At 42.1% G+C, this 24,872-nt stretch overlaps 1 protein-coding gene across 1 annotated transcript in view; it reads right to left on the bottom strand.

Moving 5' to 3' along the window:
• Positions 1-409: 409 nt before the first annotated feature.
• Positions 410-24,872, bottom strand: part of NIM1K (NIM1 serine/threonine protein kinase) — a 56,438-nt gene continuing 31,975 nt past the window's right edge. Inside the window, exons 2-4 of the mRNA XM_079144895.1 lie at positions 22,718-23,696; positions 5,464-5,732; positions 410-3,858 (exon numbers count right to left, since the gene is read on the bottom strand). Coding sequence (XP_079001021.1) covers positions 3,109-3,858; positions 5,464-5,732; positions 22,718-23,015 — 1,317 coding nt within the window. The 5' untranslated portion in view covers positions 23,016-23,696 and the 3' untranslated portion in view covers positions 410-3,108. The remainder of the gene's footprint in view (positions 3,859-5,463; positions 5,733-22,717; positions 23,697-24,872) is intronic.

The raw sequence follows: 24,872 nt of genomic DNA on the forward strand, positions 1-24,872 counted from the left end.
TCCAAGTTTTCTGAGGAATTGCCATAGCTTTCCATAACCTAGGTGCTCTTCAACAGATGAATGGATAAAGAAAATGTCTGTCTGTCTATCTATCTATCTATCTATCTATCTATCTATCTATCTATCTATCCATTCATCCATCCATCTATCTAATGTATACACACACACACACACACACAATGGAATATCACTCAGCTTTAAAGAATGAAATTGTGGCATTTCCTGGTCAATGGATGGAGTTGGAGAATATCATGCTAAGCGAAATAAGTCAAACCCCAAAACACCAAAGACCGAATGTTTTCTCTGATATGCAGATGCTAATTCACAGTGGTGGGGAGGGGGCTAGGGAAAAATAGTGTAACTTCGTATTAGGTAAGGGGAATGAAGGGAGGGGAAGGGGTACGGGGGTAAGAAGGATAGTAGAGTGAAACCGACATTATTACCTCATGTACATATATGACTGCATGAAGGATGTGATCCTACAATATGTACAACCAGAAAAATGAGAAATTACACTCCATTTATGTATGATTTATCAAAATGTATAAATGAATTCTACTAACATGTACAACTAATTAGAACAAATAAAAAAAAAATTTAAAGGATATTGTGAATACTCTGGCAAGCCCTAGTAGAAGGTTACAACACAAGCCTGTGGGATCCTGTAATAAGGCCATGCCTTCTGTAACAGAGCTGTTCAAGTTCCTGGCATACTACTGGGTCCCCAAGGAGACTGAGCACCTGATTAAGGGATACCAAAGAACTAAGCAAGCAGAACTGTTAGCCTATGATCTGGACAGCATCAAATTCATAGGATCATAAGTTCAGACGGCCCAGTATTGATTCATCCTTATTGGAATATTGGAATCGACATCCACTCAGGATATGGTTTGTCTTTATTGTCTGCAGTGTGTCCTCCAATATAATAATGCTAAAAACTACAGAATGCTAGTCTCATTGTCACGGTATTGCACAGTATTGTCTCAAGGGCCACTTTTTTTTTTTTTTTAATAAATGAGGTGGGGCAATGGGCACAGGACCACAGAATTCCTTTGTCTTTACCATATATCTCAATGGGAAGCAACTGGTATAAATAGAACAATGGAATAAAACAAGGCACAAGATGCAGATGCTAGGCAGCAACCTGCAGAGTTGGCATACTGTCCTCCAGGACTAAGCATACATGCATTTGCAATGGCTCATATATGTCCTCCATCCGTAAAGCACACAGGTCTAGAAACCAATAGGTAGAAGTAGGATTGACCCATCTCACCATCACAATCAGTAACTCGAAGATTTTGAACCCTTTTCCTACAACCTAGGCTTGACTTGAGATTTTGGTTCCTAGGGGCCAAGGTAATTCTTCACCAGGGGATCCAATAAGGGTTCTAATAAATTAGAACCTGTGACTGTCACATATTCCTGTAAGCTCCCCACATCAGTGGACAAGCATGCAAAGAAAGAGATATCATACTGATGGGATTATTGACCCTGATTATCATAAGGAGCTGGAGAGGAATGTCTGGAACCCAAGAGATCACTGGTGTGTCACTTTGGGCCTCATGATAATGGTGAACAGGCATGTCAGCAATTATTGTCTGACAAGGACAAGGCAACTGAGGACTCAGATCCTTTGATGATGAAGGTTTAGTCCACCCTCCAATGGCCAGCTGAAATGCTGGCCAAAGGTGAGGGAAAATTAGAATGGGCGATTGAAGAGGAAGATATGAGTCCAATTACAGCCTTAGGATCAGCTTCAGTAATGACTGTTGCTCAGTGGGGCTCAAAAGCCTTCCCCCCAAGCAGCATCAGCATCACCTGAGAACTTGTTAGAAATGTGAATTCTTGCCTGCCCCCCAGACATACTGAATCCAAAAATCTGAGGGTGAAGCCTCACAGTCTGGTTAAGAGCGCCCTCAGATGATTATGATGCTCTAGAGCTTGAGAATCACAGCTGCAGCTCCTACTAACCTACGGCGTTAAGTCCTTCCAGATGCCACTCCTTTAAAGCACATGTAAGAGAGGGTGACCAGAGTGGAGCATGGGGGGGGGGGGGGGTTGTGTCAGACAGCTTCTGTGAGCCACTTCAGGTCCTTCCCACCATGCTTCCTCCAGTTACTAGACCAGACAGTGACCATTGCCATGCAAGTTTAGATAGCCTCGTGCTATTTGACTATCCCTTGTCTCAAGTCAATGATGTGTACTTACATCTTCCTTCCTGCTCCAAGGTTTCTCTGACATCAAGGCATGGGAACCACAAGGTACAGGCTTGGCACTCACACAGCAGTATAAAATGCAGGGCAGGTGACATTAATAGCCACTCTGACTGGTGGTGGACAGGAACCAATAATAGGTACTTTCCCCTTTCATGCCCTGGGCAGACACCTGAGGTGTGTTGCAGAAGGCTCCTCAGAGGATCCTGCAGGACTACACCAGTCACACATACCACTGGCCAACTAGATAATGTGTCTTCATATTGGCTATCCCTCTTTCACCTGTCCCTTACTCTCACCTCTGGGATCACTTCTCAAATAAACTACATAGAAGCCTTGGCTTAGGCTTGTTTTAGGGGAACCCAATGTAAAACCCCAAGTTGCCCTGAATGCTTTTTGCATTTTTTCAAGTCATGCATGTTCTTTCTTCAGCTCTCACACTGTCATGTACTCAGAGTGGCCTTCCTAAACACCTAATCCAGAGTAGCAAGCTCCTACTATAAGATTACCCTGTTTGAATTCTCTGCACAGCATCTATAACTATTTGATATTTTTCTTTTTGAAAAACATAGTTGTTAGTGCCTTTGTCCTGTATTAGAGTATACTGACCTGTCTTAGTCTTTGCTATTTCATCAGCAACTTAAACAGTGCCTGGCACATAAAGGGCACTGAATAAATATTTCTTGATTAAATGAATGAATGCTAGAGTTTGAGAATACGACAAGATCCCAAATCAATCCAGAATCTGGGCTAATAGACTTTTTGGAGAAAAAAATGCATACCTCAAATTTAAATTTATTTAAAAATTACAAAAATGTCTCCACCCAAGTTGTCCATGAAAAAATTTAAAAGCAGCAACGATGATCTTAGTTAATTCCCAACAGTCTGATGTCATTTATAAAATCGAACAAAATTTGGATGTGTGTCTTATGCCTCTGTAGACACGGGACCCTTTTTTAAGGTCTCTTTCTTTAGGGTCTGGTAGTATCATTATGGGGACACTTTCCAAAGCCTTTTTCCTTTGCACTCTATGTAAAATGATTCTATAGACCCCTGTGATTGAGCTTCGAGCATCTCTCCCTTGGTTGTTTCGGATGTGCTCTTCTGTAATACCCAAATGTTCTAAAGTGCTTTTCACCTCATTTTCTTCTTCTTTGAGGGTGCTGGTTTCTGACAAATGTTTAGGATCCAGTTGGAAAGGTTCCAAAGGGGTGGGGCACGGCACCCCTTTCATCCACTCGTTGTTCATGATGTAGTTGATTCCGTACCTCTCCGAGGGCACGGGCTGAAGAACTCCGCGGATGAGCCGGTGGCAGGGCTCGGACACGTAGGGGGGCACGCTGTAGGAGCCTTCGAGGATGCTCTTCTTCAGTTTGGCCACGGTCTCTGCCCGAAACGGCATTGTGCCTGTCACCATGAAATACAAAAGCACCCCCAAGGCCCAGATATCCACGTAAACACCCACGTAGTGCTCATCGCGGAAAAGCTCAGGGGCGGCGTAGGGAGGAGATCCGCAGAAGGTGTTCAGCATTTCACCTTTTCTACTTACTGTGCTGAATCCAAAATCACCCACCTTCACACAAGTGTTACTGGTATAGAACACATTCTCTGCTTTCAGATCCCTGTGAATAATTTGGTTTTCATGCTGTGGAAGAAGACATGTGGAGGAGGAAAGTAAGTTTCAAAGTAAATTACCAAAATAAAAAGATGTGTCAGTTGATTTGAAACAGTGAGGTGATGGTGGTATAATAACAGAAATTCAAGGGAGAGCAACTTAAGTCATGTTAGCACACCCTGTAGTAACCTTTAGCCCAATGTAACACCCACACCTCCTAAATAGACCAAAGGTTCCATTCATCCACGGGGCAGGGGTTGGAGTCTGTTCCACTCATGCGGACTCAGGAATTTGTTCCAGAAATAAGACCCAGATCTTACAAAACTACACACTCTAAAACATGAGTTCTTAGTTTTTGAGTCTTATCTGGATTTTTCTCATGGAGTAATATTTTGACTGGGACCAAGAAAAGGAATGAGTGGGGCCTTCCTCCAACCTCCCGACCACACTCCTTCTGGGAGATTTCTTTATTTCTACACAATTCAGTAGAAGGGAGGAGGCTGCATTCAGGGTTTGTAGCAACAGGTCCCACTGTGGGTTGCGAGTGTGTGTCCCCTCCTACCCTTGCACTCTGGATCCAGGTCAATAATCTTCTCAAAACTCTTGACCTATTCAGTCATAAGGGCTCTTGGGAAGCGCTTGGGAAGTGGTTTTATGTTACTTCAGCTACTTGATATGAATGTCAATTTCCTTCTTTGTAAAATGCCATATTGATAACCACCTCATAAGGTTGGTGTGAGAACTGTTTATGATGTTGTATCAACAGTGCTCAGTATGGTTCTTGCACATAAACAAACAATGAAATCTGAATCTATGTCTTTAATTCATCCTTACTCTTTAGAAACCAGATTACTGGGAGAAATAGCAGGGCATAGGTCTCTGGACTCAGGTCTCCACTCTCACTGCAGGATTCTCGTCTGCTTTCCCACCAGATCTAGGAGTAGGTGTACAAGTCAAGTTCCTCCCGTGTGCCCAGCAATATGGTGAATAATGGGGCACAAAGAACCAGCTCTTGGAGGAACTGGGGAGAGTGCAGATTTGTATGAACTAGGGAGTCCAGATTTATCTAAATAAATAATCAGAGAATAAAATAAGAATGACATAATCAAGAATGTGCTGGGCACAGAGGCAGTAAGAACTTGGTGCTCATTGACAGCAAGAAAGTTTAGTGTGAGCTGACATGAGGTTGAAGCTAGTTTTAGAGATAAGGGAACTGAGCTGGTCATGTGGATAGGATTTGGAATGTGAGACATGAGAAGAGGGAAAAAGGCATCCTAGACAGGATTAAGTTTGAAGACTAAGAAGCAGTGAGGAGCCAGCATCCTGGCAGTCGAACATGAAGTTTGAGAAATGATAATGACCAGTGAGTGGGTGGTGTTTAATTCAGCTGCTCTGATTGACTCCTGCCAACTTCTGGAGAAGCTAGAAAGCTGTCATGTTACTGGAGACCCCTAGATGTTACTTAGGAGGCACGAAGCATGATCCCGGCCAGACTTCTGACTCTCACAGAAGGCACTACTGGCTGCCCTTGCAGAACTAAAGCCCCCCAGGATGCTTAAGTAATGGCAAACTAAAGCCCCATGTTCCCAATGCTGGTTGAAATGGGGGCAAGGCTCAGTCCTCACCCCTGCTCACCATGTGCTTCACGGCAGACACGATCTGGGAGAAGATGAGTTTGCTTTCTGGTTCAGAGAGCTTCCCTTCAGTGCTGATTTTCCCAAAGAGTTCCCCGCCCCCTGCATACTCCATCACCAAGTGGAGCTTGGATAGGGTCTCCACGACTTCGTAAAGGCGGATAATGTTGGGATGGTGCAGTTTTTCCATACTGGAGATTTCACGAGAGAGTAGCCTTTGGGTTTTCTGGTCTAACTTGGTCTTGTCCAGGATCTTAATGGCCACCTTCTCTGAAAACAAAACAACAAAAAAAGGATGCGACAGGAGAAATAGGTATTTATAACTGGGAGAATCCTAGATGGGTTCCTTTATTTTACTAGACAAAGAGGTTGAGTGGTGGTTCTCAAGTCCACAGAGCTTGATGAGAACAACAAAGCAATTGTGGAATTTCATCAGTGCGCCTTACTTGGATCTTCCCCATGCAGGTTTTAGTGCCAACTCCTGCCTCCCAAGGGAGTTTTCAGTTATGATTTTCATTTGATTTTTAAAAATAAAATCAAATTCTCCCTTGTTTGGCTCAGAGAGCCTTCCTTGATGAGACCAACCTCTCTTGTCAGCCTCATTGTCCACAATTCTGTCCATCATCCCTAAATTCCCTTATGCCCTTTAGTTCAACCATTACAGAATTATGCCTGGGGCCTTTCCTCTTCCTGGATCATTCTCTCTGTCACTTCTTCCTTCTCTGTTCTTCACTCAGTTAACTTCAGATAGTCCTTCAAGGTCAGTGTTAGAATTAAGACATGACCCCCATCCTAGGATGACCATGATATCCAGTGTACTCTACACTGGCCTGTGATTTTCAAATCCCCATCTTTCTGCCTCTCCTGAGTGACTATGCTTTATTTGACCTTGTCAGTGCCTGGTATGTATCAGAAACCAGTGCCCAGTGTTTACTGAGGGTTGGTAAAGGCAAGAGGACATTGGCTGGTGGGGGATTAATTGGTAAGATGGTTCTGGACTGCAGTTTGGTATTTTTATTGAAACTCTTAAAAATAGTTACACATGTTGTGGCTCAGTGGTAGAGTGCTCGCCTAGCATGCACGAGGCACTGGGTTCAATCCCTAGCAGGACATAAAAACAAAATAAAGGTCTAAAGACAACTAAAAAAAAAATTTAAAAAAATAGTTACACATTTTGACCCAGTCATTTTCCTTTTAGCAATTAATCTTGAAAAAATAATCTGATGTGTATACAAGAATGTATGTATAAAAGATTTCTGTGATACTGAGAAGAGCTTAAGTTTCCAGCAAGAGATGGTGAAATTGACCAAATTATGTTGTGTGCATATAATAATATGTAACAATGAATCACAATATTATGTATAATTGTAATATGCCAATAAAAATACAATTTAAAAAGACATGTTAAAGTGTACTTCATTTATCTTTATAATAGCACATAATGAGGTTGATCTTTTCTATGATGTTGATCTTTATTGATATGAAAAGATGCTAATTATACAAGAGAGGAAAAAATACAAATATACATTTACATAGAAAAATCTGGCAGGATATTCATCAAAATATTTAAAAGGGTACTTTCTAATTGGGGAAATATAGATGGTTTTCTGTAAAGTTTGGCTTTTTGGTATTTTCTAATTTTTCTACAATAAATATAGATTATATAATGAAAATGGTTACTGTTAAAAAATGAATTTTGATTCCGTGATAAAACATCATTCATATTTTTGTTCAAACTGGACCAGACTTTTTATTAGATAATAAAAAGTGACCAGGAAAGTAAACAGAACAAGAGCACAGAGTACCTGTCTGACCTACTTGCAAAACGACTGCTGTAAAGAACTTCGGCACAGTGGTTATCAGCATGAAGATAGATGCCACCAATTCAAAATAAGAGTGTTATCAGTATATTAAAAAAGGTCCATCCAAGGGCCAGGGGTGTAGCTCAGCAGTAGAGCACTGGTGCCTTGCACGGGCAGGACCCTGGGTTTGATTCCCCACACCCCCAAAAGAAGGTCCATCTGGGCTTCTGGAATTAAAAAAGGCAGCGTTCACTGGTGTCTGATGTGGCCAGCACTTCCTTGGTAGAGGTAATACTGAGCAGTAAGGGGTAAACAATAAAGGAGCAAAGCACCCAGGGCTTAGGTCATCATGGCTGGCGATCGGCCCCAGGAAACGGACCTCCAATCCTTGGGGCATTCTTCCTCCTTGGGCACATCTGTTCTGCTTTTTAGTCATTAGGGTTAAGATTCCCTTCAGTTGTTCACCTGAAACAGAAGTTTCTCCTTTGGTGTCACCTGTTGGATGAGCTGTTTTTGTAAGGACTAAAATAATGAATTCCATCCTTTGATTTCATATACTCCTTGGAAAAGGGGTGCTCCTTGGTTTTCCCCAACACTGATCAGACTCTGTTACAGTATATTTTAGTAAACTTTTTTGCCCCTGTGACTAAAAGATCTGACCAGAACAATTATAGAGGAGGAAAAGTTGATTTGAGGGCTCATGGTTTCAGAGGTCTTAGTTCATAGAAGGCTGGCTCCATTCCTTGGGTTTGAGAAAGTCAGAACATCATGGTGGAAGAGTATGGCAGAGGGAAACAGCTCACATATTGATTAGGAAGCAGAAAGAGGGTCTCCACTCTCCAGCTCCAAAATATATATCCCAAAGCCATGCCCCCAATGTTCTACCTCCTCCAGCCACCCCTACCAGTCTTCAGTTACCACTCAGTTAACACCTATCAGGGGATTAATTCACGATTGGGTTAAGGCTCTCACAGCCCAATCATTTCTCCTCTGAACCTTCTTGCATTGTCTCACACATGAGTTTTGGGGGGATACCTCACATCCAAACCATAACACAGTACTTATCACAACTTGCCGCTCCTCACTTCCCCGAAGGAACTGTAGTTTCACACATTGTAGGTATTCAAGGTTCATTTGGCAGTGGGTGTGGGACCTGCCTTTAACACAATCCTGGTTTTTATTTCCCTTCCCTTCTTCTCCCTCTCTCTTTCATTTTCATGGCTATTAACAAAGAGTCCCCCTCCCTACCCGACCTGCTGGCCCCGTGGACCAGGACTAGAGTGAGGCAGGGGTTGTTGTGAGAGTCAGTGCTTCCTAAAATCCTGCTCCCTAGGTGCCTTTATCACTTCACTTCACATTAAATTCCATTATACCCATGCCTTATAGCATAACTGTATATTTAAAAGTCCTGATATTCCAAATTGTTGCTCAGTGGTAAAACCTGCAGCTCCATGAAGAACTAGGTCTCCAAAACTACTCCTTCAACATTTCCTAAGTGCATGCTACGCACCAGATGTGCACTGTGGAGACACACACTGTTCTTACCATTCAGAGGGAGAGAAAGACTTTGGAAAAACCCCTTATGATATGTGTGGTAGATGCTAGGAAGGGACATGGATAAAGAATGGAAAGGCTGCCTTAAGCAAGGACACTGAACTGTGATCAAGCGGTGAGGGGGGAAGCCTGTGGGGATGGCCTGGGTGTTCTTGAGGACCTGAGAGAAGCCTGCTGTGCTGGGAAACAGTGACGGAAAACAGTGATGGAGAGCTAGCAGAGACAGATAACCTACCTACAGGAAAGGCTGCCTTTATCTGTATGGTAATGGAAAAACCTAAGGTTTTAAAGGAGAATGTTGGAATCCGACTCCACTTTAAAAGAGCTGGCTGGCTGCAATGTGGGAGGTCTATAGAACAGCAGCTGGCCTGGGACCTCGGCAGTGATCCAGGACATGGTTATCACAGTCCAGAGGACCCTCTAGTGGTGGCAGGGGACAGGAAGGGAAGTAGATAGATTTGAAAAGTCAACTCTCCTTTCTCCACATCTGATGAAGTGACTGACACAGGTCCCACCTAGAGGGCAGCACATTCTTTAAACCACACTTGCAAAGTCAAAGTCTAGAGGCCCCACCGTAAGAGCAGAGCAGACTCATTTAAGCAGCAGGGAGTTAGTGGGGACTGTGGAGTCCTGAGGTACACCTGACCTGATATGAAGAGAAAGCTGCTACTCAAGTTGAGATGATAGTTACTGTTTGGAATGTAGATCTAGTATTGTGAAATTTTCCAATTTTTATTTTTTAAAGAGAAGCTGGACATCTGAATTTTTATGCAAAAGCTTCCAATGAATAAGTATTAGCAACAAATTCAAATTTTCAAACATAAATTAGACCAAACAAAATATGTTTATAGGATGAGGGATAAGGGGTGGGAACAGATATTAGAACCTAGAAAGTATATTGTGTAGCTGGGCATGGTAGTGCACGCCTGTAATCCCAGTGACTCAGGAGGCTGAGGCAGAAGGATTACAAGTTCAAGATCAGCCTCAGCAACTTAGCAAGACCGTGTCTCAAAATCAAAAATAAAAAAGGAGGAGCTGGGTGTGGTTAAGCACCCCTGGGTTAAATCCCCAGTACCAAAAAAAAAAAGGAATAAAGTGTGTGACATAGAGCGGAGGTGGTCCTTCCAGACACACAGCTAGCCTGACTCATCCTTGTAGTGAGGAGCTAGGGGAATAGGCACCAGATCTTCTCCTTCAACCCAGAGGACTAAGAACACCATGTAGTCTGGGTCAGAAAGCAGGGTGAAGAAGGGTAGAGAATGGACCTGGGGGGTTGGAAGAAAGACATTTGGTGTGGTGGGCCTGGGGGAAAAGTGCTGGTACAATAGGAGCATAAAATGGAATGTAACCCTAGTTTGGGGGGTCAAGGAAGATTTTTAACAATTTTCCTAGAGTTTGACTAAGAATTATCTGGAGGAAAGCAGAGGAGAGGCAATAAAGAGAGGTTCTAAAAGCAGGGATGAGTAGAAGAGAGGATTTTTTTTTAATTTTTATTTTTTTATTTTTTTGCGGTGCTGGGGATCAAACCAAGAGCCTTATGCTTGTGAGATAAGCACTCTACCAACTGAGCTATATCCCCAGCCCCAGAAGAGAGGATCTTGAGGCAGGAAAGAACCTGATATCTTAGGGTAATGGTCTACGAGTTTTTCTAATCATAAGACATTTCTGAACGCTACCCTAATATATGTATATTTATTTATAAATTGTGAACATGTACTACTAATATACATTTTAAATATGCATATTCACTGAAATAAAAAAGATACAATTACAAATAAATAACAATGAAGGTACTTATTTTCCCCCTCATGGCGGTGAATCATTTTGGGCACCCCTGGGATAATATGAGGTATTAAAGGAAAATATAAGCCAAGCTGATGCTGGAGACTAGTCAGGGCCAAGATCTTGGGAATCACATTTGAGAGCTCACTTAAGAACAGTGAGGGATCATTGGAAGGTTGTAAGCAGGGTGTTTTAGCTAGTGTTTTCACTGCTGTGACTAAAAGACCCAGCAAGAAGAACTTTAGAGGAGGAAAAGTTTATTTGAGGGCTCCCAGTTACAGAGGTCTCAGTCCATGGACAGCAGGCTCCATTTCTTAGGGCCTGAGGTGTAGAAAAAGATCATAGTGGAAGAATGTGGCAGAGGGAAGCAGCTCATATGATGATCAGAAAGCAGAGAGAGACTTCATGCCCTAGGTACAAAATATATACCCCAAAGCCACACACCCAGGGCCACCCCTTTTATCCACACCCTACCTGCCTTTAGTTACCACTCAGTTAATCCCTATCAGGGGATTAACTCACTGATCGGGTTAGGACTCTCACAACCCAATCATTTCTGCTCTGAACCTTCTTGCATTGTCTCATGTGAACTTTTGGAGTACACCTCACATCCAAACTATAACACAGGGCTAAATGATCAGACTGGACTTTTCTAAAAGATCCCTTCTGGCTGCAGTGGTGGGGAGTGATGTAAGTGTGAATGAAGGAGAGGAATTAAGGGGTTTCATCCAGGTAGGCAAAGATGACATCTTTAGGAGATAATATCAATAGGACCTAATGTGTGGCTGTTGGGGACTGAGGAAGAGTTCAAGATTCTAGGTTGAGCAACTCCAAGGATGATTCACTGGAGGAGAATCTTAATTACTGCCATCAAAGTTCTGCACACTCCCTCAATTCCTCTGCCCCCCTCTCACCTTGTTGAGTTCACTCGGCTAAATGAGAGACCTGGTTAAATTCAATTCCCCACCTGCTCACTGCCTGCCTGTACCCACGAAGCTGAATATAACATGTGTCTCACTGTGCACGTAGGATCACTCACCTCTGGTCAGATATACTGTGTCTCCCTGGTCCAATAACCCTCCTACACTTCCAAATGTCTCTTTGATGGCTTCCTCTCTTGTCAACTTTCTGATACCTTCTCCTGCTCCTCACTCATAGCTGAGGACCTTGCTTCTCACTTTGAGTAAAGAAAGCAACAGAAAAGAATCTTCTCAAGTTCTTCCCACCACATCATCCAACCAACTCTGTCTTCCTGTCACTTTGGATAAATGCTTCCTCCTCCTATCTAAAGGTCAGCCAAGACTCCTTTACATGCTGCACACATTCCTTCTTCTATCTTCTCAAGAACAATCCTGCACAATTTTTTCATTCTCTTCTGCATCATCAGCTTTCCTCTTTCTATTTGATCACTTCCATTAGAATACATTAATGCTTTCCCTCACGTTAAAAAAAAAAAAAAAATTCTTCCCAATAGAAACACATACATTTGTTTATCAAAAGATTCGTGCTGGAATGTTCATAGTAACTGCTATGGTCTGAATGTGTCCCCTGAAATTTATGTGTTGGAAACCCAAACTCCATGCAACAGAGTTGGGAGCTAGGGCCTTTTCGGTAGGTGTTTAGGTCATGAGGTCTCTGCCCTTATGAGTGGATTAATGACACTACAGAAAGGGCTTGCAGGAGTGAATTTTTTTTCTCTTTCCCTTTTCTACCTTCCACCATGGACGTAGTAAGGAAGACCTCACCAGATGCCAGAGCCTTGATCTTGAACTTTCTAGCACCCACAGCTGTGAAACATCATTTTCTGTATTTTATAAATCAATCTGAATTATTCTGTTACAGCAAGATAAAACACATGAAGATCATAGCATTATTCACAATAGCCCCAAACTCTCAACTGCCCACATCATCAACAGTAGAATAAGCAACCGGTGGTATATACACATAATGTACCAGTGGACAGGAACAGGTAGGCAGGCTCTAGCAGGTAGAGAAAGAGATGGAGAGATTGGCAGAGGAAGGTCAGGCTGCATGTGATGAAATGGTAGGGCACCAATAACATTTGCTCTGTAGTATATAGGTGTGTGGTAGGTGTGCCAAAAGCAGCAAGTTCAATACTGTGCTCTTTTTTTTTTTTTTTTTTTTTCCAGTTGTCGATGGACCTTTTTAAAATCTATTTATTTATATATGGTGCTGAGGATCAAACCCAGGGCGTCACACATGCCAGGCAACCGCTCTACCACTGAGCCACAACTGCAGCCCCAATACTGTGCTCTTGATCTCTGCCTGCCCACAGATGTGCCTCCCACCATTTTCCCCATTTCAGTAAATGCATACTCCTGTTGTAGTTGCCTAGACTCTTTCATATTCCACATTCAATCTGTCAGTAGATCCTGTTATTCTCTCTACCTTCTAAATGTGGCCAGAGCCCAGCCACTTCTCACCATTCCTCTGCCCCATTCCTGGTTCAAGCCGACCAGGGTCTTGCCGGGGTTATTGTAATAGGCTCTCAGTTGACCTATGTTTTTCTGCCTTTGATCCCTATAGTCTATTTTCAACAAAGAAGCCAGAGTGATCCTGTTAAAGAGTAAGCCAGATCATGTCCCTCCTGGCTCCCCCCAGTGGCTCTCTTTCACTCATAGGAAAAAACAAAGTTCTTACTACGACACACTTGGCCCTGCACCATTGGCTCCTGCTACTCTCTGCCCTGATGCCCCTCAGCTGATCCAAGAGCAATGCAGGCACACTCTCACCTTGGCATGCTCATGCTTGCCATCCCCTCTGCCTCTTTACTTTGCCACATTTCTGACAGTTCAACTATGACCTCCTTGGTAAGGCTGTCCCTGGCTGATTTACCTAAACACTGTAGCCCTCCATGCTTGCTACCTCTCCTTCTGCTCTAGTTTCCTCCTGACCACTCATCACTACACAACACAACAACTATTTTACTCACTTCTCCTTTGTCTCCATCACTGGAATATAATAAGCTCCATAAGGAGAGAAATGGCTGTCGGTTTTGTTCATTGCTACATCCCCAGTTCCTAGAATAGTGTCTATACACAAAATACACCAGGGGACATGAACAGGTAGAGCAGGTCCTAGCAGGTCAGGCCTGCATGTGCTGAAATGGTAAGGCACCAACAGCATTTATTCTGTAGTGTTTAGGTGTGCAACAGGCGTGCCAAACACAGCAGGTTCAATACTGTGCTATTGATCTCTGCCTGCCCACAGGTATGCCTCCCACCGTTTTCCCCATTTCAGTAAATGCAAAGACTCTTGTTGTAGTCGCCCAGACTCTTTCATATTCCATATTCAATCTGTCAGCAGATCCTGTTACCCTCTCTACCTTCTAAATGTGGTCAGAGTCCAGCCACTTCCTCCGCCACACTCCTGATGCAAGGCACCAAGGGTCTTGCCTGGGTGATTATACATAATAGGCTCCTAGCTGACCTCTGCTTTTCTGCCTTTGATCCCTACAGTCTATTTTCAACAAAAGTAAGTGCTCAGCAAATACTGGTGGAGTGAATGATTTCCTTTAGTCATTGCAAGCACCTAGGGTATGAGTGTCACAGTGCACACTTTTTTATCTGCTGCTTTTTCCACCTACCACTATGTCCCAGACACCTTCCATGATAGAGTCTCCATAACCATGATTTCTAGTGGCCATGGAACCTACTGACAGTGTCTAGTTTAATTGACTTGACGATCCCCTGTATCATTGGATCCTCTAAGTTACTTCTAGTCTTTAACACTATAAATAACACCATGATGGACATTTTGGTTTAAAATATTTCCATTATTAGACTTATTTTTAGAATAAATTCTTAAAGTCACAACTAACCATTTTTAAAGTAAGAGAATATAATTTTAAACTACTATTTTAATGACTATATGCAAAAGGAGAGATCACTTTCTTAAAACCAGCAGGACTTCTTCACTAAGCTCTACTACAGACTGAGTTAGTTCCAGCTCACAGCACCAACCGCAGGGCATCCTGGGCCACTCTCTCTACCAGGCCCTCCCCAACACTGCCAGGCTTTCATGAGAAATTCATGAATTTAATTCACTAAATATTTGTCAAATGTTTGATATTTTTAATGCATGTGGGGGACCCTAAGTTTCATATGATACATTATCTGACACCAAGGAGCTTGCAACTAAAACCCCCAAGATTTTTACTATAATTTGGATTTTGTTAAATCCCAAATTGTTACTTCTTAGTCATGATCTCCATAAACCTCCAAGTCTGTGCTCCCAAATCTTTACTCTCAGATCCTTTTCCTCTCTTGCAATTTGTTCTTTCCTGCAAAGTTATTAAAACTCGAAGCAAGGGCATCATCGTCAATACTTCTTATGCCTTGTTTCTTCCTGCTCTACCCATCTAATTGATCCCCAGGGTTTCTAATATTCTAAAACATGTTTTCAAATGCGTCCTTCTCTCTCCAACCTCACTGCTGCTCCCTAGTTGTAATGGACATGTTCATTCATCTGGACCATTGGACCAATACTTTTTGTTCTAGCTTTCTTGACTCTTGAGAGTCCCCAATTTTAATTCACCTTCCTCACTAAAATCAAATCATATTAACCCCTTGTATTAATCTCTTGTTTAAAGCTCTTCAGTTGCTCCCCAATTCCTAAATGAAAAAATTCAAATACGCAAGAAGATTCTCTGTGATCAAGTCCCTGCCTACATCACCCATCCTATCTCCCACCACCCTGTGGGTACCCCACACTCCAACTTCATTGAATTATTCCTGATACCCCCTGCACTGGTTCGTACCTCATGAAATTTAATTCCTATCTGTCTTCTGGGAATTCTCTTTCCCCTCAATGTCTCCTCAAAACTCAAAACCTAGTGTAAGCCTTTCCTGATCAACAAACTTCTTCAGGATTCTGTATAGCCCTGGTAGGCACACCTTTGCTGCCTTACTGTGTGACAGCACTTATCAGTTGTTTCCTGTCTGTCTCCATGAAATGGTCATGAGTTCCTATCAGACAAGAGGTGTCTCTTACTTATCTCCGTAAGGTCCAGAACAAAGCATGTGCTTAGGAGATGTTTATCATATATTGCTGTTTTTTAAAAAGGAATGAATTAGCCAATGAATAAGTAAACTGAAAGAGAAGAAGAAAAGATCCTGGAAACATGAGACAAAAGTAAAAGGGAGTAGGAGGTCAGTAAGGGCAGCAACAGAAAAAAGCGTAGTCACCTGTTGCCCCTTTTCCTTTTGTTGGTGACAACAGATGGGACATAAAATATTCAGAAACTGAGCATGTCATCTCTTTTGAGAAATTGCTCACCAGCCTAAAAGCAGCTCATGATGGCTCTCAGCCTGCCCTATCCACTTGCAGGACCCAAGGGAATTTAAGCTGGTAGTATAAAAATAAACTCAGTTAGCAGAGGCCCATGTTGGAACCTTCTTCCAAGAGAACCAGAGCAGCTGGTGCCTTTTGTTTTTTAGTTTCGCCTGGCACTAAAATGCTCTGCTTTCCTGGGAATCACTTCCATTATCTTATCCAGCCTGTTCATGTTTCCTAGAAAACCTGATGAAATTCGGGGCATGTTGGCTTTGTATGGGGTCACATTTGTGCAAATGACTATCTACTTTCCTGCCTTCTTTCATTCATACCATCCCTAACCAGGGGTGTGCTGTGCTTTTGGCAGGCTAGGTGAGCATGTCAATGTGATCACACAGATCCCTATCTGCACAGCAGGGAAACACCATGGCCTCTGAAACTCAGGGGCTCTAGTATGAAGTTAATTCGATAACATTACAGACAAGAAGCCTTGGAACTTGAGTCACTATATAAATACCAATTGTTATTATTGTGCCTTTTCCTTCTGTCCTCCTCACATAGCAACCTCTCCACAAAATGAGAGCTCTCCAATCTTAAGGAGATGGCTCAGCTTAGCAGGTCACTGGCTCTGTGGTAGATGTGTCCACCAACTTGCTGCCCTCTCAATTCTCCCTCCTCAGAGACATTGCTCTGGAACTTGGGCTCTGCTGAGAGTGTGCTGGGCACATGGCCCTAAAGACTGCAGCTGCCTTCACTCAAAGGTAGCCCATCATCAGTGTCCAGTGAACAATATATCCTCTCAAAATTTAAACCTACATAGGATGGGACTAGTGGGATGCAGATGGACAAGAGAGTCGAGGGGTTAAGTGGCTGTGGGACTGGCAATGGCCGTTCTCGGCCATGATGTACCGTTAAATACATAAGAATAGAAAGTCAGTCTTCCAAACAAATAGAAAGATGGGACAGTCTTCACAGGAGGAAGAAATGAAAAACCATGAAGCCCCAGAGAAAGAAAGAAGATGAAAAGAGTAACCTCACTTCCCTAATAGGGCTAGAATTCCCCTGTACACTCCTTGGGAATATTGCTGAAAGGAGGAAGAGTGCCCAAGATATGAGGAGGCAGCAGTACCTGGCTAGCTTTGGCTAGCTAACCAAGGTCACATTATGCTGAAATCCGGAGGAAGCCTGATGGTTCGAGAAGAAAGCCCAGTTCTCAACCTGTCTCTGCCATGACCTTAGGACAGTCACTTCTGGCTCTCCATATTCTCATTTGTAAGACATGGATGGATGGATGAAGTCAGGGTTTCCTAAAGTGGAGCCTTTAACAATCTAGAGGCATGAAATAGTTTTAGGGCTTGGAAACAGCCTTAAATAGCACTGAATCATTATTCAGTGCATAAAAAAACTATTTTCATTTCAGTTCCCCCTGGATTCTAATTAAGGCAAAGAGGAAGTGTTGGACTATTTGTTAGCAGTTTTTTTTTTTTTTTTTTCCCAATTGCTTTTTCTGTTGTTCAGTAATTTTCCTTTGAAACTTTTAAATTTGTTTGCATTGTATTTATTTTTACCATTCTATTATTACTATGTTCATATTTTTATCATATTCTTATATTTTTATCATGAAGTTCTGAGCAGGTGATATCAGATTTAATTATTATGATACTAAATTTCCTTCTGAAATAAATTTAAGTTAAAAAATAAAGCTGTACTCATGATACCTATGGTTTGCTGAGTAGCTACCATGTGCCTTGCATTTCACATGTGGTATTTCTAATTTTCCCAACGATTCTAAGAATCATTAGCTCTAATTTATAGATGAGGCAACTGAGGACAAATAGGGATAAGTAGTATATATGAAGTCAGATGCCCAAATGAGGATTTGAAGCACACTATTTTGATCCTGAAGCCCATTCTCTTCTCATGGTCCCACCCACTTCCTCTCTATTAGAAAACATTTGAACCCACACTCCTATGAAGCAGCTCAAAGCTGACCAATCCAGTAGCCTTTACAGACCCTCTGGGACCCTCTCAGCACGGTCACTCCCTTTTGAATTCTTCTCCCAGTACGGCTTTATCCAAATTCTTCATTCTTCCTAACCTTGTCTCCTGCCTCAATCTCTGGCCCCTTGTTTCCCTCTGAGACTTTTCTTTTGTTTTTCATTCTCGTTCTACTTTTATACTTTTTTAAGTAGATAACTTTTATAAGTTATCTACTTTTATAAGTAAAGATTCAAAAGCTGCCTTTCAATCAGGCACTGTACATTGTAACTTTTCCATGCATGCCTTCTGACGAAGAGAGCTAACTTCTAGGAATATGAAAAGTCATACAAGGATGCAAAGATGTATGGAAAAGGATAATCTCTGTATCATTATAAATGACAGCAAAACTTTAGAAATAACTCAAACACTAATCAAAGAGGATTGAGTTAAAGAATTTATGCTATTGCTATAGAATGGAATTCTACATAGTCTTTAAAAGTGAGAATATTAATATATGTTGGATTGAAAATATCTATAATTCATGGCACTGACAAATCATGATGTTTAGAAGAAATTGAAATTCGTATGTTGAAGAAACATCTGCACCTGCATGTTTACTGCACCTCTGTTCACAACAGCCAAGGTGTGGAATCGATCTTTATGTTTACCAACAGATGAATGGATAAAGAAAATGTGGCACATATACACAGTAGAATACAATTTGGCTATAAAAAATAAGAATGAAATTCTTTCATTCGCAACAATATTGATGAAACTGGAAGACATTATTTTAAGTGAAATAAGTCAATTACAGAAGTAGACAAATACCACATATTCGCACTTATATGTGAAAGCTAAAAAGCTTATTTCAAAGAAGTAAAGAAATGGAGAATATAAAAGTGTTTACCAGAGCCTGGGAAGGATTTGCAAGAGGGAGTGATGGAGAGAGGTTGATAAATGGGGTCAGGGTTAGGGTGATATAGGAGGAATAACTTAATGTTCTATAGCACAGCAGGATGACTATGGTTGACAATGGTTAATTGAATATTTTAAAAAAGGCAGTAGAAAGAACTTTCCTTCTTTCTCTCTCTCTCTCTCTCTCTCTTTGTCTTGTTTTGACGTGTTAGGGATAGAACCCAAGGTCTTGTACAAGCCTGGCAAGGACTCTACCATTGGGCTATACCCCCAAATCAGCAGAGAAAATTTTAGGATACTAAAGAAATGATAAATGTTCGAAGTGACAGAAATACCTATTACTCTGATTTGATGTGTTGAAATGTCACACGGTACCCCATTACTATGTATAATTACTATGTATACATTATATTAATATGTACATATTAATATGTATGCATTACTATGTGTCAATTTAAAATTCTAAAAATATTTTTTAAAAAACCATGGTAGTTTGCACGGTAGTGCACACCTGCAATCCCATTCACCTGGGAGACTGAGACAGGAGGATTGCAAGTTCAAGACCAGCCTGGGTAACTTAGTGAGACCCTGGGAGTATAGCTTACTGGTAGAGCACTGGGTTCAATCTCCTGTACTGAAAAAAATCATGGTGTTCATGGAGCAAGAGTAAATGATCCCATTGACACATTTAAAGCACATACATATATATGACACACACACACACATACATGCACTTATATAGACACAAAATGCCAATTGGGATGTAAACCAGTAGTTATTTTGGTATAAACAGGTTGCTTATCACCCTTTTCTACTTTCCCCCTCATGATCACCTCAATGCAAAACATGGTCTGACCTTATGCCCAAGTCCCCGCCTGAGCACATGACTTGGGGTTGACAGGTCCTTTGGGACATCAGTGTTTTCATTCATTTTCCATCTCACCTCTGCTCTTCCTTGGCATTTCCCTGTTTGTGTTATAACTGCTCCTCTTTTGGTTCACATAGTCAAGTAAGGCAAATTTAGTGCCTTCTCCCTTCTTTCCATCCTCAGTTCCACATCCAATTAGTTAACAACTGTGATGTTTAATTTTATTTGTCAACTTGACTGGGCCAAATGATGCCCAGATATTTAGTCAAGCATTATTCTGGATGTGTCTGTGAAGCTGTTTACGGATGAGATTTATATTTGAATTAGCAGGTTGTCCTCCCCAATACTGTCTTCTTCCCATCAAAGATCAGAATAGAAAAAAAAAAAAAAAAAAAAAAAAAAGCCCAAGTAAGAACTCCCTGCTTGGACTGCCTTAAGCTGGAACATTGGTTTTTGCAGCCTTTAGACTTCAACTAAAGCACTGACTTTGGGTCTTGCTTTTGGACAGGAACTACACCACTGGCTCTCCTTAGTTTCCAGCTCCTGACTGTAGATCTTGGGAATTCTCATTCTTCATAATAGTGAACCAAATCCTCAAAATAAGTCTCCATCCATCCGTCTATCCATGTGCACATACACATGTATTGGTTCTGGAGAACCCTGACCATTACACCAGTCCTATGGATTCTTCTCCTCAGTGTCTCACAGCTCTTTCTATCTTGATGCCACCACCTGGCTCAGGATCTCCTCTCATCTGTCTGAACTATCACCATTGCTTCCTGACACCTCCCTTCCTCCTGCATCTCTATCTTCCCAACTTTCATTCTCCCAACTATAGGATTATTCTTACAAAAGCCTTGCTCTAATCACAAAACTCCTGATGATCCTTTATTACTATAAAAAGCAATCCCAGATCCTTAAGACAAAAATCAAAGTCCACCATGATTCACTCAACATAGCTTTCCAGTCCTTCCTCCCACCATCTCCTAGGGTTTAGAGAAACTGTACTACACATCATTTCCCCATATTTATGCTTTTGCTCACTTTCTTTCCTCAGTTCTCCTCCATCCTCTAATAACTATCCAAAATCCTTATCCTTTCTTGGAGTGCAGCTAAAATACTATCCCTACTGAAAGCCTTCTACAATATTCCCAAGGTGGAAGAGTCTCCTTCCTTTAAACCCATGACTTCTCTTACATATGTTTCAAATTCTAGCTTGTGCTATACCTGTTTTATATGTTTTCTTCTCTCCTCTTATCCTTGAGGCTGGGACCTGTATTTAATTTACCTTTAAATCTCCCAAGGCCTAATACACTGCTTCTGTTTTGATGTAAATGAATCTGAACCCAAGTTAAATGAAATTTGAAAGTAAATGCAGCATCAAAGCCTGACACAATACTTCCAAACTGAATCTAGAAGACAAATGCTACTTGGATTTGTGACAAAAAACAAAAAATACTATTTTTTAAAAAGTCACCTACAGTATATGCAAATCACTTAGGTGGTGTTTCTTAGCTCTGCATGTCCATTAGAATAATCAGGAGAATTTAAAAATAACATCCAATCTAGCCTCAACCCAGGCCAATTAAATCTAAAGCTCTTAAGTGGGGTCTAGGCTTTTTCTTTTTTCCTTCTCAAATAATTTCTGGTGTGTAGTCAGAGGTGAAAACCATGAGATCTTGGTTTGCACGTGGGAATGAACTTCTGTTGATAAAAGGACAATTGATCTTTAGTTATACAAAGGTGAGGCAAGGCTTAAACAACTCTGCAAACTAATACCAATAACTAACATTGATGGAGCACTTACTCATTAATACTTCTGATACACTATAAAGTACATGCTATTATTGGCTACATTTTATAAATGAATTATCTGAGGCTTAGAGAAGTACTGTAATTTACCCAGATAAGTAAGTAAAGTAGCCAAGACATGAACCCAGATACTCAGGCTTCAGAGCAACATGAAAGGGGTCTTGGAGCTCCTGTGACTTGTGAGTGCGTGTGTCTCTTATGCATATGTGTATGTACATGGGGCTTTTTCATAGAGACCAAACACAGGGATTGGAAGGGCACAATTTTGCAGGTTGGAGAAAACAAGAAAGCAAAAGACAATTGTGATACAAAAAAAGAGGGGCTTTGGGACAGGTAGCATGCTGGGTCCAAGGAGCGAAATGTCATTAAGGGACTCTTGGGAGAGCGCAGAGACTATGGGCTTCAGATACTAAATTATGCTTACAAGTGGTTCCTTCCTCTCTCCCTCCCTCCCTCTCTTCCTTCCTTTCTCTCTTTCTTTCTTGTCAGGTTTCAGCTAAGTTAGAGGCTTTGGGGAAATATCCACATTGAGGTTGGGCAGCAAAGGGGTGCTGGGCTCTCTATGCAGTTTCTTCTTGAGGCCAGAGTGGTGGGCACAGCTAGTCCAGAATCTCAGAGTGACCACTAGCAAAGGAAGTGTGGAGTGAGGAGCCAAGCAACACTGAGAACAAATACAAAGTAGACTGAAGCAGAAAATGTCCTGAGTTTCCCCAAAGTATAATGGAAGCAGCAGGTTCTGGCTAGAGGGAAAACCGAAATCTGCTATCCAGAGAGTGGCCATTTGGGAGGTCATCTGTGCCACTCTGTGCCCTTGTTATTGACACACAAATATTAATAGAAGCTATGAATGTGGACTCAGGAGATGTGTTGACCTGGAACCTAGCCATACCCCAGTCCACTTCTCCAAGGCTGATTGCAGAGGGCAAGTTCACCTCACCGTTTGCAAGAGTTTGTCCACATGGTATAGTGGGAGTTTTCGGGAATAACAAACTCAAGATTGAACTGCCAAACCCACATTTTACTCCTTTGGACCTCAGTTTCCCTGTCTGTAGAATGGAAACTAAAACCTCGGCTTCAGGTTGTTACTGTGGGAATTAACTGAGAAGATCATGGAGGACGGTTGGCGCAGGGCTTGGGTGTAGCAGTTGCTCACCCGAAGCCACTTTGTTCCCTTGCCCTGCCTGGTACCCCACCAGCAAACTAGATCCCAGGATCTCTTGGGAAGAACTTGAGAAGTCAGAGCCTACCTTTGGTTAGGGAGTGAATCCCAAGCTTGACTTGGGAAAAGTTTCCGCTTCCAATTTCCCCTCGAATTCGGTAGAAGCCTATCCGTTTCCCCAGCGTGATCTCCCTCACCACCTTCTCATCTTGGGACATTTCCTGGGTCAGCTTCTCGAAAGGTGTCAGCTGGCGGGGCTGTCCCTCCTCCCCCTCCTTGTTGCACTCCGTCTGACCCTGACCGCTGCTCTCCGCGCTGTCGCGCCGCTCCCACCTGGCACAGTGGGCGTTCACCAGGCCGCCTCCGGTGGGGCACACTGCGGTCATCGTCCTCGCGGGTTCACGTCTCCATCTCAGCCAGAAGCCACCGAGCAGGGCAGGTTCCGGAGGAGACAGAGGTCGAGGGGGTGGGAGATGAGAGTTGAGGCCTGAAGCAGTCCAGAGTCCCGCACAGCTGTCCTGGGAGCTGGTAGAAACTCCTTGCTGACCACCTTCCTTCCCGGCCCGGCCTCAGTGAGAGCAGGCAGAGGCCGTCCAGTCCTTCCCACCTTCCCTCACCGTGAACTTCCAAGCTCCACCTGTACAAGCAGGCGCACGTCCAGTTACCATAACTCTTCCGAGATGGAACTTGAGGAACTTCTGGCTGGATGTGGAGTCTGATGTTCTGTAGTATGTGGCTGTGTCCTAGGCTCCAGTTTGCTATTTCCATTGATGGCCAAGAAATCTTGCACTCTGGTGTGTTAAAGACCCTCGAAGGCCCTCAAGTCCCTGCTGCTGGTGCTTATCTCTGACCTGCTTCATTTTTTGCTTCTCTGTGTTCTTAAGTCTGAGGGCCCTGGAGACTGATAAGCTGGACCCCAGGAAAGAAAGAATCTTGCAAATCAGCCTTAAGTCACAGGGCAGCCAGGGGATTAAATCCTTGCAATGTCACTTTAGCCGGCCTTTATTTAGATGAGCCTTCCTCTAAGCCCTGAGCCGCCTCAAAAATTTGGCAGATGCTGGCTCATCCTGAAAACAGAGAGTAAGAAAATGATCAGCCCATGCTAATGTACTGTACAGGATTTATAGGAAATGTGAAACTGCCTGGTGAACATTTATCTAATGCACTCTGCAAATGTACTCATTGATTACATATGACTTAGTAAGAAGAAAAATGTACATACACAAAGTCCTTGATGTACATGTAGGAAAGCCTTATACTCTGTAGATCTTTCCAGCAATAAAGTTTAGGAAAATATGTATTTTGCATTGGGTTGCTTCAAAACCAGATTTGATGACAACAAAATTCTCTATTACCGTCAATTGTCAAAATTACTTATATTTGTGTGAATAATAATATTATATCTCCTTTAATACCTTAATATGTTCTTGTACAAATTTTCTATACCATTTGCTTCCATTCTCGCTTTCTTTGTTATTCTGTGACAAAGGCTACTTTTTTCCTAGCCTTATTTTTAGAATACTTCTGATCAAGTGTCAATATCCAGGCCAAATACTTCTCATCAGATGTCAATTCCCAGGGCTGGCACTTTATTTTGAAGATATGGAAGGGATGGTGAACAGGTATACAGCATTGTCAGTGATAAGAAATGTTGCCTGGCTGGATTGTCTTCTAGACTGTCTTCCCTGCACTTCCTGGTGGGAAACAATTCTTCCTCCCTGGATCCTCCGAGCACTTTGTATGTTTTCTGAAATGTCTGATCTCTGCAAAGGTGGAAACTGGCCTTAATTCAGTAGCATGTGCTGCTGCCCTCCTCTCTCCTTCTGCCTGGAGTGTGATGTCTCCTGTATAAAAAGTATTTGTTAAATGTGTTGATTAATTCATGTAAGGCATTTAATACTATATCTGGTGCATGATAAATGGTCAATGTGTGTCCAAAAAAAAAGTGTGTTGAACTTGATTTTTAGACATGAGTATTTTTGAATCAAAAACTTGGCTGAAAACATGAGAAATTGCATTGGAAATATGAATTCCCAACTTTGCTCAGTGAAAACACATTATTACAGTTAAGAATATGGTTGCCCATATTATTATGGCAAAGTGTGGGGTTGCCAAATAAACATAATTTATGGAAAGTTAAGAGGAGATTTATGCCAGTTATTGTTCCTGTTTCTGGAAATTAGGAAAGGAAGTTAGAAGGATGAAGGGATCATGTAGCAGTGACTAAAACATCTCTGGTTATA

Source organism: Sciurus vulgaris, assembly GCF_902686455.1.
Source record: "Sciurus vulgaris genome assembly, chromosome: 6".
Taxonomy (NCBI): Eukaryota; Metazoa; Chordata; class Mammalia; order Rodentia; family Sciuridae; genus Sciurus; species Sciurus vulgaris.